The 15,302-nt window shown below is 34.8% G+C and overlaps 1 protein-coding gene across 4 annotated transcripts in view; it reads right to left on the bottom strand.

The window, feature by feature from the left end:
• Nucleotides 1-1,202: 1,202 nt before the first annotated feature.
• Nucleotides 1,203-15,302, bottom strand: part of LOC692747 (antennapedia homologue protein) — a 219,186-nt gene continuing 205,086 nt past the window's right edge. For 3 of the 4 annotated variants that reach the window (XM_012694112.4, XM_012694111.4, XM_021350830.3), the window contains one exon: nt 1,203-4,111. In XM_012694112.4, coding sequence (XP_012549566.1) covers nt 3,861-4,111 — 251 coding nt within the window. In that variant the 3' untranslated portion in view covers nt 1,203-3,860. 4 annotated transcript variants of the gene reach the window in all.

Consider the following 15,302-nt stretch of genomic DNA (forward strand, 5'->3'; position numbering starts at 1 on the left):
AAAAGCAACCCAGAAAAAAATATGTATATAAAAATCATCTCATTTTATTATCTACATGAATAGAGAAAAACCTTAGTAACTTGAGTAAGGCGAATATAAAGTACTATACACTTACGAGACAGCAAAAATGAAAACAAATCGCACACAATGCTCATAGTGATTCCTCAATCAATTGTCGCAAATATACACATATGACGTTTATTCTGGCACGACCGTGAACTCAAATCTGTATTCCGTTTCAAGTGCAATGGCACATTGACTGACGGACCTCATAAATAACACTTATCAAACGTATGAGAGATTTCTCGGTCCATATGTGCGTGGACTTTCGTAGGCTATCGAATGAATGCAAATAGAGATCAAATAGAAATGGTTTTTTAATAGACTGAACAATGATTGTTGACATCCGTCGCTATGAAACGATAAAACATAATTTGTGTGCTGTTTAAATATTAAAATTATTAAGCTTAAAAAAGAACGACCTTGCCTGTGTACAATTGTGTTAGAATTCGAACAAAAGTCGAAATAGGGAAATTACTTCCGGTGCGCCTATACCACTACTAAATCACCTCGCAGACAAATACACGGCCATTTAAAACTCTGCAAAACCATAATTGCCTCAATTCCGAACTTGTCAAAATCGCATTAGTTCACCTTGCGCCGGAGAATAATGATTCGCCTTTAGCGCTCATTGGATGCGAGGGATTATTAAAAACACATTAGGCCGCAGCCACACCTAGCCGTATAAATAACGTTGTGTTGAAACAGAAAAAAAAAGAAGTAATTTCGAGATTTGTAACGGGGAAGGGAGGGTACCAATCGCCCGTGACTGACACGGAAGGAACCGGGCGGCTATCACGCGAAATCATTATTTTGTCGTTTGGGAAACTTATTATAATGACGCTATCTTGTTCCACGATCTGCGTGTAAAGAATACCTTTGGGGTCTAGGTACGAAAGGCAAGATTGATGTAACGACATCAGGTTATAGTAACAGATGTCGGTGAAGGTCGATATCGTATTTAAAAGACGAATGAATTAAATATCCAAAGCCTCAGTTACATGTAACGTTTTATCTATATGTGTGTGGGTGTGTACTGAGCCTGTAATATGCATTAGGCTGTGTGATCTTGTTATAGTCTGTAAAGCAATAGAATCTAATTCCAGAAACTGGGTTAATTTTTTTATAAAGAAAATATCGAATTACAATCATTATGCTTTATTAATTTCATGTATTCATATATTTATGACAATATCGTCTCTTCTAACCTTACCGAATTACTAATTATAGTAATATTTTATAAATTTTGAATCGATAGGACACAGTAAGTAGTAAATAAAATCGTCTCAAATAAAGTTCCCGACATTTCACTTGACTGACCGAGCTTTCGAAAGCTTCAGGACAGCTTCCAGTGTAATCTTAAAACTGTAACTTAATTTCATATTCGCATTTAAGATCTAAATTTTACTAAACTTTTACAAATTAATTTCAAGCTTAAAGATCCTATCTGGCGAGGAATACCTAAATATTGCGAGCTCCCGAAATTAGAACCGGGTGATTCATTTGTTTTAAATAAATAAACAATCTGAAATAAACATATTAACTTATTGCTAGAAACTTTACAACGCAAACGGACGTATTTGAGCAAAATTAAAAAAAAAAAGTAATTCCAGCCAGACAGTGGATAGTGATCGAACCAATTCATCAAAATAAGCGAAACAATAAAGCAATCAATAAATAAATATTGAATATGTGGTCAATATAATACAATTATTACAATTTACATTTTACTTAACGAACACAGCACAAAATATAATAAAATAATAAAAAAATCTACTCATTAAACGAAACCGGCTCATTGCATTCTATGTTCACTAATCATAAATCTATATAGAAAATTATAATAATAAGAATAATAATTTACAAATAGTTTACAGTGTTACGACAAAAAAAACGTATAACTTGAATCCTGACAAATTAATTCCTTCGAATTCCATTCCGATCTCATAATATTTTTGGAACGAAGTCCCTTATCGCGCTTTGTGAAAGGGGGCTAGACGGAAAAAATTCTTACGAAAAGTTGTCACGACACTTTTTAGATCCGTCATTCTGACCAATCAACGTGTAGGCGCTTATCGCGTGACATTGCTCGTATCCGATTGGTCCGCGTAGTGAGTACAGTTTCTCGAAATAGCGTTTCAACAATAGTGATTTAGTTCATAGTATTGTTTTTTCTTCTTCATAATGCCGTAATTTATTATTATAACTTACAAAAAAAATTACAATTCCTTCACTAATTAATCGAAAGGAACTTCGTTCCATCCGGGTGTCCCTTGACACCTCTGAAGTTGTTTTTTAAATTATAAAGTTACGAGTAAATACAAATACTATTATCGTTTCGATATTATTACGTATATCGGGTAATTTCTTATGTAATGATTTTATAAAAATACCTTTTTATATAAGCATTATTGATCGAATATTCGACACTTGAAGTTACTATTTAAAGTTTAATTTTATACAAAAAAAAAAAAACAGTGAATAGCAGTTTATCTCTATAACTTTGGTATACTGTGTCGCCGTACCTACATTCGCAGAAAGGAAATTAAACATACAACACTAGCTCTGTATATTTCTAACAGCAAGGGTAACTCTTTCTTACTAGCGATCAAAATTTCGGTTACTTCATTCGGGTACTTCAAAAATATTTCATTTTTTCAAAATAGGATTATTTCCCCGTTGACAGAGATATATCTCCAGAGATACTAAATAATATTAAATTTTGTTTGCGCCAAATTTTTTTTACTATATTTAAGCTTCTCGTAACATTTTACAATTATAATAGATTCCTTATTACGCTTATTATCAGTAATTAATTACGTATATGTGTCATCAAAAATCGTATACATTGCACTTGTATAACTGGCCTATCCACGCTACAAGTAACTCGTAGATCCGAATTTCAAAAGGAAAATTCCAAGAGAAAAATTCACAAAATAAACTCTCATCCCACAAATTAATCTCAGAAATATTATTCACACTAAAACAATTGTACATTACGAATTCTAAAATTATCGTGTATTTACAGAATAGTATTTCGAATCTTAATTAGAAATAAAACATCAAATATATTAAATTATAACAATATGGATACTAATTGCCTTCTTATCAATGGTTAAATATAAGAGGTCATTATGGTTTTGAGATAGAAAATATAATTTAAAAGCTTCGTTAAGTTGTGGCGTGGTTGTTTATAAGAAAACACTAGTTCAATTCTTAATTAACAATACGACTGCTGCGGATAGTAATAGAATCAAATTAATTTCCTAGTCAAAACTAAATACCACGTCACGTGTTAAAATAAACAAAGAAAAAATATATTATGGAGAAATTCAAAGAAGAAAAATTATAAAAATTCGTGTTCTTGATAAAATATAAAAAGTCGCTATTGAATCACATAAAGAGTCATTGCAGTTCACTAGGGTAATAATAATTAAACACTGCGTTTTTGGTAATTATTGGTATTGAGATTGCTCTATAAATTAATTTATACTTAACAACCGTAAAAATCTCTTCGTCACACTATCATTACTCTTTATTCGAAATCACTAGTTTACGTATTAGTTTATAATAATGTAATAATTATTATGAAAAGTCCAACATACAATTTATACAAATTAAACTGTTCTAGTAACTTCGGCCTTCGGACCGAACGTTTCAGATATTAATCAAAGCGTTCGAACGTAAAATTCGACGTAAGACGAAACAAAATGCTGGGAAACAATGCAAGTCAGTGCATCGCTGCATCGAATCTGAAACAATTTGACCGTTCACTTGGACCGCACCGACTAAGCTAAGGTTTACTGTGGCGAGGTGGGCGGACTCATGTTATCCGGCTCGTCACCAGAACCGGGCTCGCCTTTGGTCTTATTCTCCTTCTTCCACTTCATGCGTCTGTTCTGGAACCAGATCTTGATCTGTCTCTCGGTGAGGCAGAGCGCGTGGGCGATCTCGATCCGTCTCCTCCGCGTCAGGTACCGGTTGAAGTGGAACTCCTTCTCCAGCTCCAGGGTTTGGTACCGGGTGTAGGTTTGTCGACCCCGCTTCCTCTCTGAAATGATACGAAGTTTCGAATTAATGCCAACGAAAGATAAGGTCTGAAAGTAAACGGCAGGCAACCCTGAGTGTCGTCGAACGTTAAAAACTGCATAGGTATTTCTGACAAATGGTGGTTATTTGTAAACGGCGAACACTCTCAACGGAGTTAATTGAAAATTGTTTTGAGCTTATCAATTTGTTCATTGTCTTTACTTGTTGGACATTTCTCTTTGTTGTCCGTAGCAGTGCTTTGGTCGAATAATCTGTGAAATTTAACTTAGCAGTAGTTTGTAAATGTGTTCCCAATTTTAATTTTATGCAAGAAAGACTGTAATAAATTATTTTTCGAAGTCGGAACGAGTCCTAACAAAACGTGAATAGCAAATATAATTATTGCAATTTACCAATAATTTCTTTACGCAAATTGCGGTACGGGTTGATTTATAGAAATAATCGTAACGTAAAAAGAGCTTTATATCCTTCATACGACTTCCTCTATCTGTCCGTCTTTTTTTATTAAATACGATTGATTATATGCATGCGAATATCTAAATTCGAAAAAAGATGTTTATATATTTTATAATCAATATTAGTAAATAGTATTCTATCAAAATTTGAGCAAACTAATATTGTTCCTGAAATATTAAATTAAACTTTTTGAATAAGGATAGTTGCTAACCAGAAACTTGAACAATGTTTTTTTTTTGGGGGTCGGAGGCCAAACATGACCTGAGACTAGATTTTTTTTAAATGTTACCTTCTTTAATGCAAGTATCTAAATAAAAATGGACCAAAAACTTTTCCTCTTATATTAAAAAATAAAGACTTTCGAAAAGTATGTATGCTTTTTACCAATTACATAAACAAATATTTACTGGCTAAATTACGTTGCAAACAAATGAAAACTACATTTAGTTTCGTAATAAAATATAGGTACGTGTAGTTCGTAAAGATGCAGTCCGCAGCGCTACCGAAGCCAATTAAAATAATTTGAGACGCCGCGGGCGTATTTCATTTTGTAATCATTATTCTTCGAGGAAGAGGCGAAGCCTATTATATGCGGTTTAGGAGATCCTCAGATCTGTAATTTATTTGAATCCAAAAAAAGACAATAATTGTGACGATCGATTTCACACGCTTGATTAATAAGGGTCACGGAATGAGTATGATTTAAAGTATTTTCCAGTTTATTATAACAATTTTTATCTCTCGCTGAATGTGGCAGTCGAGTCGGTCACTGAAGCTCACAGTTCTCATAAAGCGAATGCGTCCAACCCGCCTTGAGTTATGAGGTCGAAAACTCAATAAAATTTGAGTGTATAAAGGTAGTCAAGATTGTTTAGTATCAGAAATGGGTAATAGGGTAGTGTCAGCCTGTGAGGTCAACGACTCTCTCTCCAACTAGCTTAATTTGTTTAGTTTTTATGCCTCAAGACTTTTCACTGGTTCTGTTATTTTAGGCAGCTTGAGGTTTTTCTACATTATCTTCACATTCTAATATGTAAACGTGAAAAGTATTTAATTAAGGCAACTTCGACTACCCACTTTCTTTTTTGATTTACGGGTATGCAGCACGAGGCCACCAAATAATACATGTATTAGACACAAAACCGAATACGTGAGCCATTAACCTAAATAGCAACGCAGTCATGAATACGATCCACGGGGTAAAATTCATTTTGGATCGAAATTGAAACATTTCAAGTTAGCAAGTTCGCTACAAAGTCAAACTTAGTTGATTATATTCGGTTCAGTGGTAACACGCAAAACGAGTTGCCGTACAAGATAAACACGCGAACTTCGAAGAATTACAGCAACACAAAATGTCCCGGATTACGGTGCGAATGTCTTTGTTTTAACAACAAAAAGAAACGCTTCTCAGAACACCCAACATTCATAAGTTCATAATCATGTGAAAAAATAAACCTAAACGCCTGATGACAAACACAAGAGTGTATTAGTGAAATTCAGTTTTGACAAACGAGTGAATGAGTTACACGCCATCGAGATAGATAACCTTTCATCGTTTAGCATTAATCTGATCTGTGCAAATGTTAAATAATGCAATGATGCGATAGACTTTACGCTTATGAGAGTTGCTAGGGTTGGTGCAGTTGAGTGAAAATTATCACCCACTTGTTGCGTGAAAATTGATAGCAGAGACATTCCTAGCTTTATTGCTATGTTAACGATTTAGAATTCTTCCAAAAAAATCCGATTCTGCACACGCTTAAAAATTTCATCTTGTCATCTTTCAACGGTCAGTGTGAACTCAACTGATAATCGAAATCAAACGATACGACATGTATCGGGGTTCCTTAAAATCTCAATAGGCTTTGCGTGCTACGAGAGTGACCACCATCAGGAGATCCTTGACTGCCTTTTTAGACAAAAACAATGACTTGTTGACATTATGAAACATAGAAGACGCAAGTGGTTAAAGGTTGAATGATGTGTCCCGTTCATGAATTGATCGTTCGCAAAATCTCGACTTTAGAATTGAACTTTCTGCAGGGTTCGTTCACTCGAAATTATTATTTTTTTGATTTATATGTAGGCGGTTAGATTCCCACAGTAAAAAACAAAAAAGCACTAGATGGATTTAAAAATGTTCAAGGCCCACGCGATGTTAAGCAATTTTAGGAGAATATACATAAACATTAATAATGGCACCCACTGCCCATGAGACGTGAGGTCTAATTACAAATTTATAATTTAAAACGAATGTCCCATTCTTCAAAATATAGGTACTACCATATTTATTAACTACGAGCTTGTTATCAGTGCCTATAGTTACACAAATTTATATCTTTAAGCGGTTTTTTAGCGGTTTAATTATTAGCAAAATAAGACTTACTACTAGTAAGGTTTAAACGAGAAGTAATCGTTTCGCATGATAATACACCGAGCGCCTTATTAATTAGGCCACGATGACATCTAAGACGGCCATAGTCTATTGACTATTAGCATGTACTGCTTTTGCTTCATCCTATAATAAGTAGTAGTAATATCATTAACACTACTTTTACTGTTTAATCTCATGTTTTTTTATTTCCATTATATTATTTCGGACCTTTCGAATGTTTTTTTTTTATTGCTTAGATGGGTGGACGAGCTCACAGCTCACCTGGTGTTAAGTGGTTACTGGAGCCCATAGACATTTACAACGTAAATGCGCCACCCACCTTGAGATATAAGTTGTAAGGTCTCAGTATAGTTACAACGGCTGCCCCACCCTACAAGCCGAAACGCATTACTGCTTCACGGCAGAAGTAGGCGCGGTGGTGGTACCTACCCGTGCGGACTCACATGAGGTCCTACCACTAGCACTTAGTAATTATGTCTACGATTCGCGATGTGATTTACGTTATTCACATTGCGGTATCTGTTTGCCCCCAAATAGCTATAAAAATAAATATAGTATTTCATAAGACCCAACCCGTTTTGTTTCAATAATAAATATTAAACAGGAAACGTACATATGACAATCGAAAAAACCGATAAAACTGAACGTGATGAAACGCGTATCACCCGTTGCGTTTTTACCGTTTGTTTGTCCAGCCCAAACGAAATCGCAGAGCTTTAGTAAGCGCAGAGCGCAGCGCTGCATGTGTCGTCGGGAGGACATAAATCATCGCTAGCTGAGGGGAGAGCAACAGAATCGGGGTCCCGACTTACTTTCACGACACGACGCCGAGGACAAACATGCTAGGTATTATTAAAGCTGCAATGAAAACAATCGGTCCAATGGACTTGGGATCAAGTGCTTTGGAAATTATTAAATCAAATAAACAAAATTATAGATTGATAAAACCAAATCTACGGTAGTGAGAGTTATTTATTTTATTGCTTAAGTAATGCCCACCTGGCCGCAGGTTCACCTGATGGTAAAAAGTTGCAATCGCTTATTGACACTAGCAATGCCAATCACCTTAATTTAAAAAAGGGATTTCAATATTATCCTCACAGCAAGGTTCATTAAGAAATTAATTGCATATTAGTAAAACGTTGTTATCTTTGAATGGAAATTTTGAATTGCCTTAAAATACTCCAAAAATTGTACCGAAACTAATCCCCTAAAAATAACTCAAAGGTCGGGTTACATTTATCAGGATAAAGTGCGTGATAAAATATTGACCGGAGTCGATGCCACTATCTTGGATCGCATTTGTACTGATTACATTCACGAGCCCATGATTTCTTTATTCGGATATGTTCCCCTCAAAACAGAGAAACAAGAACTGTGATGAATAGAACGATGGGCAATAATTAAATTAAACTTCAAGTTTTATTTTAATACTATAGGTAACTAGCTGACCCGGCAAACGTTGTGTTGCCTTAAATAAGATTTCTAGGGAAATTCTACTGTAGAAAAAAAAACCTCATTTAACCACATAATACCTCATTATAAACAAAAAAAAATATATCCAAAAAATTAAAATAAAAAATAAATGTTTGGGGTGGACAACCCTTTTCACTTAGGGGTATGAAAAATAGATAGTAGCCGATTGTCAGACCTACTGAAGATACTATTGATACACAAATAAAACCAAAAAAACATGGCTGAAAAATGTAAAGTATTGTATAGCTCTCAAATAGACAGAAGACCGGCTTCGTCCTCATCCCTACTACGTGGTGTTTGCTGGATGAGTGGTGACCGACTATCAATCGATCAGCTATCCTGGTGGGGATAGCTGATCGATTGATAGTTGATTAGTAGTCGACCGGTGAGGGCGGGAGATCAAATTCAATTTAAAAAAAAAACTTAATTAAAGGAACTTGAATTTATAAACTCTGAATAAGAATTTATCGTCCTACAATTATAATATTTGATTGCCATCTTGCAACCTTATTGCAGATCTGTGCATAGAATTAAAAAAAAATTAATCGGGATGGAAAAATAGGGGTTGATCGTATAAGAGTGAAAATTGAAAGTAATATGATTTTTTTTATTTAAGTCATGACAAAACAAAATAAAAAACTTGCCAAAAAAAATTAAAGTTTATAATTAACAAATAAAAAATAGGGGTTGATCATAGAGGGATGAAAAATTGAGAGTAACATCAGATTTTTTATTTTAATTCATGACAAAATAAAAATAAAAATGAAAAACTTGCCAAAAAAAATAAAGTTTATAATTAACAAATAAAAAATAGGGGTTGATCGTAGAGGGGGGAAAATTTCAGAGTAATATGAATTTTTTTATTCTACGTCATGATAAAATAAAAACAAAATTCTCGCAAAAAATTTTAAAGTTTTTAATTATCAAATAAAAAATAAGGGTTGATCGTAGAGGGGTGAAAATTTAGGGTTGTATGCATTTTTGTATGTTGTATCATAAAAAAATAGAAATTAAAAATTTTGTCTAAAAAATAAATAAAAAAATTGAGGGGTGGACTACCCCTAACATTTAGGGGGATGAAAAATATATGTTGGCCGATTCTCATAGATACCGGATAAGCACAAAAAATTTCATCAAAATCGGTCAAGCCGTTTCGGAGGAGTATGGCAACGAAAACTGTGACACGAGAATTTTATATATTAGATAAAGAAGTCCCTTTTCCTTGTTAAATCAACTTCATTAAAAAATAGGGAGGGAAGCAAAACACGAATCGGGTGAGTGCTTTTTTTTTGTTATTGCTTAGATGGATGGACGGGCTCACAGCCCACCTGGTGTTAAGTGGTTACTGGAGCCCATAGACATCTTCAACGTGAATGCGCCACCCACCTTGAGGTATAAGTTCTAAGATCTCAAGTATAGTTACAACGGCTGCCCTACCCTTCAAACCGAAACGCATTACTGCTTGCTGATGTGCTGTCAAAACATCTACCTCCAAAAAGCATAACTGACGAGTGAGCAAGCCTAAATACCAAATTCATCAGCGGATGACAAGTGAAAAGAGCTTTTAATTTAATTCGTTGCGGTATCGGCCGGAGGAACCAAAAAAAAACCGCAACAGCTTGAAGCGATATCGACAATCCATAATTCATGTCCTACAATTTCATACATTTTTATGCGAGCGTTTCGCCATAAATACCCGTGAACAACTCATTCGAAATTATGCTCTATAAAATTGAGCATTGGCTCCAGAATTGTACGGCAACAAATTTATTTAGGCCTTTTAAGCTTCCGACGATCACTCAGTGTATTGCAACATCGTACACGATATCAAACGGGTATTCAGATTAATGCAATTTCTCTTAAACGCTTACACGTCGTAAATAAAATTGCTGGTTCTGGATACGAAGGCGAACGTCTTTTTAAAAGGTTTAACATCGCATCAATTATCATATAGAATGAAACTTCGTCGAATAGAAATTCACCTATAAAACATTGCTCGACATAAAATGAAAACAGAAAAAAACATAATTTGGATAAAACAATAATGATGTCCGCAACCGCCGAAATGCGATAGATGACAAAACACGCAACATAATAATTACGGCCGCCTCGTGTATGATTCATGTGGAAATGTGCGGTGGAATTTTTTTACCAGAATATTATTATATAATGCGGCTATGATAATAGGACCAACATTCACGTAACTATTTTTTAACACTAGACATCTGTAATAATAGCAGGCAGCGGCTTCGCTTTTCCCCTGGCATTGTTGAAGTCCATGGGCAACGGTAACCATTCATCATCAAATGGGCAATAAATAAAACATATTTAAGCTTAGATGATATTACTTGCATCTCAGAAACAATAGGATCCACGTTAAGATATCAGTATGTTTTTTTATTATGAAATAAAAAACCTGCTTAAAACTGTATCAATATACATACAACCATATGTATCGTAACTGTATCAGGCAATTCGAAATGTTGAATGTTCAAAACTGAATTTATAGATACATAGGCTTTTTGCCTCTATACTCTCAAGGCTATGTTGATTACCATGGAATATAGTCGATTTATTTATGGTTCGACAAAATGTGTCTAGTGAAGAATAGCTTAGGTCTCATTAAAGATCGCAAATCAATACTTAATAAGCCAACAACGAATCCCTGCACGTAAGAGTGATACAAATGGCCTCAACTTCATTATTTCTCAATAAAATGTAAAAATGTAATTCATTCGTTAATTCTTAATATCAGATACTTGTTTTCTGCGCGTAATGCTTATTGTAAGTTGATTCTGTTACTACAGTCATATTTATTACTACCGAGAAGCATTCACGCGTTCCGCTTTGAAGGTTGGGACAGAGTTGTATAAGATACTGTATTATTTACATTGCGACATCTGTGGGCTCCGGTAACCAAGGTACATAACACCAGCCGGACCCTCAGCAAATTAACCGGTCTACGTTGTAAAAACATAAAAACAGTTTATTTTTGGTTCATGACAACAAACCAGGCAATGAATACAATTCGATCTCACCGTAGCAATTCCCAAGTCACCACTGTCGTTGACAGTTCTTTAAGAGCGACAAAACAGCTAAAATGTATTTGATACAGGAGTTCAGTGCCTATATAAAGAAATTTTATTCCTACATATCACTACACTAGTTGACACAAAAAAATAATACGAAAAACATGGCGGCCTTTGAGCATTTGACATTTCATTAATCATTTTGGCTTGGCTTGGGCGGCCGGCCGTGGATGTGTGCGCTAGTGCGTTGTATTTATGTATCCGTTAACCTAATGACTTTTATTAGATACAATCGTATATTTCCTCGAGTAAGGAAATTCGTAATGTGAAAGTCTATGTTAACAGTTGAAAATTTTCAACCATTTTCTTTTTAATGTGGAGTTCATATTTCTTTGTTGGTCTTTACTTAATATCCATGCGTAAATCGTTTAAATGCAATTTATATTAAATAATATGTACACCAAACAGAATACAGGTTTCTGTGTGCGTAAATTAGATTCAAAATAACAGTACAGGACACAGCAATCATAACACAAAAGGTTCACAAAATCTGGTTGGATCCCAAAAAGAATTTATAACTTGAATACACGGCTATCAGTCAGTGTTGTGTTGACGCTGATTCCCGTCGTGTTTCGCATTCGAAACGGAATGTTATTCACAGAAAATTCAACTTCGGTGTATGCTGAAAATTACGCGCGCCGCCCGGGATTGAACGAAATTCCGCCCGCAAAAAAGGTGTCAAATGAAATATTCAAATATATTTTAATATAATTCATGCGGCGGGCGTTTCATTTCTCTCCCTCGTAATGGAATGCTAAATTTTCGGGCGAACAAAAAATATATATTAATGCGCGTACCTAATAGCTTATACAAACTCGTTTGTTGGGTATTGTTGCGCACAATGGGTGCCATAACTCCGCGTCGCAACCACGGCCGGTGACGTCTTTGTTAGGTTGGTGGAGCTTTGTTCTGCGCCCGGCTCCGCCTGTCAACACGGCATCCTACCCAACCTCTACACCGTATGCAAGCATCTACATCTAACCTGCCTTTAATCATACCGAAATTCAAAAGCTAACAAAATTAAGTTCGACTCTGCCATTAATCAAATTGAATCTATCAATTAAAATGCATTAATTTTGAAAAAACCGTCATTTTTTTTTTATACCGTTGTTTTTGGTATTGCTGGCTCACCCTAAAACGTATTCTAATTACCGGTTTCGTTTGGTCCATTACTTTAATTTGCGGTAGGAAAAACACGAATGAATATTTGAAAAGGCGATAGAAAATGAGTAATTGCGCTGGATCACGAAGTGAAAAGTTATGAAAGGTGCCGGGCTCGGTGATTTTTCTACGTCATCAGCACACGTGGAAATCACATTGATAAAGAAAGTACTCTATCAAATGATCCCGTAGTCACACGACACTATGATTTTATATTAATAAGTGATAACTTATTTGATGACAGAATGCTTATATAGAATATAATTCGGAAAAATAGACACTGGCCAAAAATGAATTCCGAAATTTTATCCCACGTAATGTAGAGCGCGGAACGCATTAGGGCTCCAAGATGAGCTTCGCCGCGGGACAGCAAGCCCCAGGGGGCTTCCCCTGCCCCCATAAGCCGGGAGGAGGGCGATCTCCGCTCCAGAGAATATTTGACACGGGTCTGGCAGATAGACAGGCCGGTCATGTGTGATCCCCTGGCAGGAAACGGGGGCTTTTTTCCGTTCCTCCATCGACACAGCTACTCCCTACAAGTACAAGTATAAAGATACTGTGTATGATTTATGGCGCCGTCAGCTCGCACATGTGCACGCATCGTGTGACGTATTTTGTTCCGGACTAATGATATCGACTGACTTTAATATTAGATTAAAGAATATCGTATGATAATTTACGGTAATATTGAAGCAGTGTTTTTCAGTAGCAATAACAATACACCAATGGAACCCATACTTTTTTATGTTAAAGTAATTAATGATTGTCCATTATCTTATTAATATTGTGTATCAATTTCAATTTTGTGCGGTTTATGAGCACTAATGGAATTTTAATGCCACGTAATCAGTTCAGCCTCAACGACTTTAGTGGTCAAAGTATGATTGGCGTTCTATCCTGACATTAAATTAATTTGAGGCATAATAATATCAAACCTCGAGCCAGAAGAGTATGGAAAACAAATCGAAAAGGACGGAAACTTTCTGAAAATGTTGCTAGTTAATTGAGTAAAACTTACCCACGTCTGATAGGATATAGTTTGGGGAATCGTACGCCCAAACTGAGACAACTTTAGGGCGTTAAAGGAAACTTGCTACTCAGTGAACTTTGATTTAACTTCGGGAACACTGAATTAATGTGTTAGCAAATACGATTAATTCCACAACGATGTTAATTGAATAATATTTAATAAAACAAAGACAATATTTGGGATGAAATGTTTGAAAAAACCTTAATTATTAAATTATTCACCGAAATAAATAACATTATAACCCAGGATAATATGAAGATTGAAGATTAAGCAGTTAATATGATCTGTATAAGGCATACCTACACAAAACTGTTCCTCTATGTTCAGAAGGACAAACAGTCTATGATGTTTTGTAGGTACCTCAAGACTGCTAGTCACAGACAAGTCATGAATTGTTTTTTTTATCTTATCAAATTAATTACATTATTAGTTTAAATAAAGACAAATAAAGAAATTAAACTATCGGTGTGTACGTAAATAAAGTGAATATTTGTAAAATTCAGTTCAGCTATTTTACTACTTTGAAATATTTTGAGATAAGATTTAATTTGACATAACAGTGAATTTCATTTACACCTTTACAGTGTGTTAATTTTATAAGATGGCAACACTCATGTACATACCCTAAAATCTACTAGCATTATGATTCGGAACATATCTATGTGTGCGTACGTTTTCATAAGGAGATCCTGAGAAAGATCATAGTTGTGTGCGTGCTAAGGTTGGACATATATTAATGGGATTGGAGTAGTATTTTGTATGTGGGCGTATGTAATTATGGAACGGTAATGCTTTTTTAATAAGCTTTGGTTTTTTGTGCCATAACCTATGAGGTAGTAGATAATCAGTAATTTTTCGTATGATTTGGAGGAGCTGTTAATACTTAAGTTCGGGCAAATAAAAAAAATGCTATCCACCTTAAAGAATATGTTTTACTACCTTGAAACAACGCGTGAATTGTCTATGACCACGAAGCAATCGCTTTAAAATTTAGGTACAAAAAAACATAACATTGACGTAAAAATGAAAAGAATACATAAACTTTATTTCAGAACTTTAAATTATTCCCCATTTAAAAAATCAATAACACGTACGCTAAAATAATATAAAAAACATTCGACTGTTTGAAGTAATATCAAAATTAAGTCAATCGTTCAATGTCTGTTTCACTGCCATCTCAAAGCGGAACTTTAGAATACAGAATTAGAAATATATTTTTATACTTCACTCCACCCCACGATAAAAAAATCTTTATGCAAATAATAGCACGTGTAAACACAAGGGGAAGTCGGCAAATGCAGTCGCTTACTTTTAAATAAATAAAAAAACGCGCTTTCGGAATCTCATTTTCGTCGGGGCCTATTAAATGTAGGACGCCGTGGAATTTTATTGAATTACATTTTTGTTATTTCTTCACGGCTGCTTTGTATTAATATTTCCTAATTAACGCACAATGAAGTTGTTTGAAGGCGCGTGTTATGTATTCCTTAATTAAGTGAGAATATTTGAAATTTGTTAATATCCATATCTCAGATATTTCGTCAAGATCCGGCTCTCTACAATAGTGTTTAAATGATGAACA

Source organism: Bombyx mori, chromosome 6, assembly GCF_030269925.1.
Source record: "Bombyx mori chromosome 6, ASM3026992v2".
Classification (NCBI taxonomy): domain Eukaryota; kingdom Metazoa; phylum Arthropoda; class Insecta; order Lepidoptera; family Bombycidae; genus Bombyx; species Bombyx mori.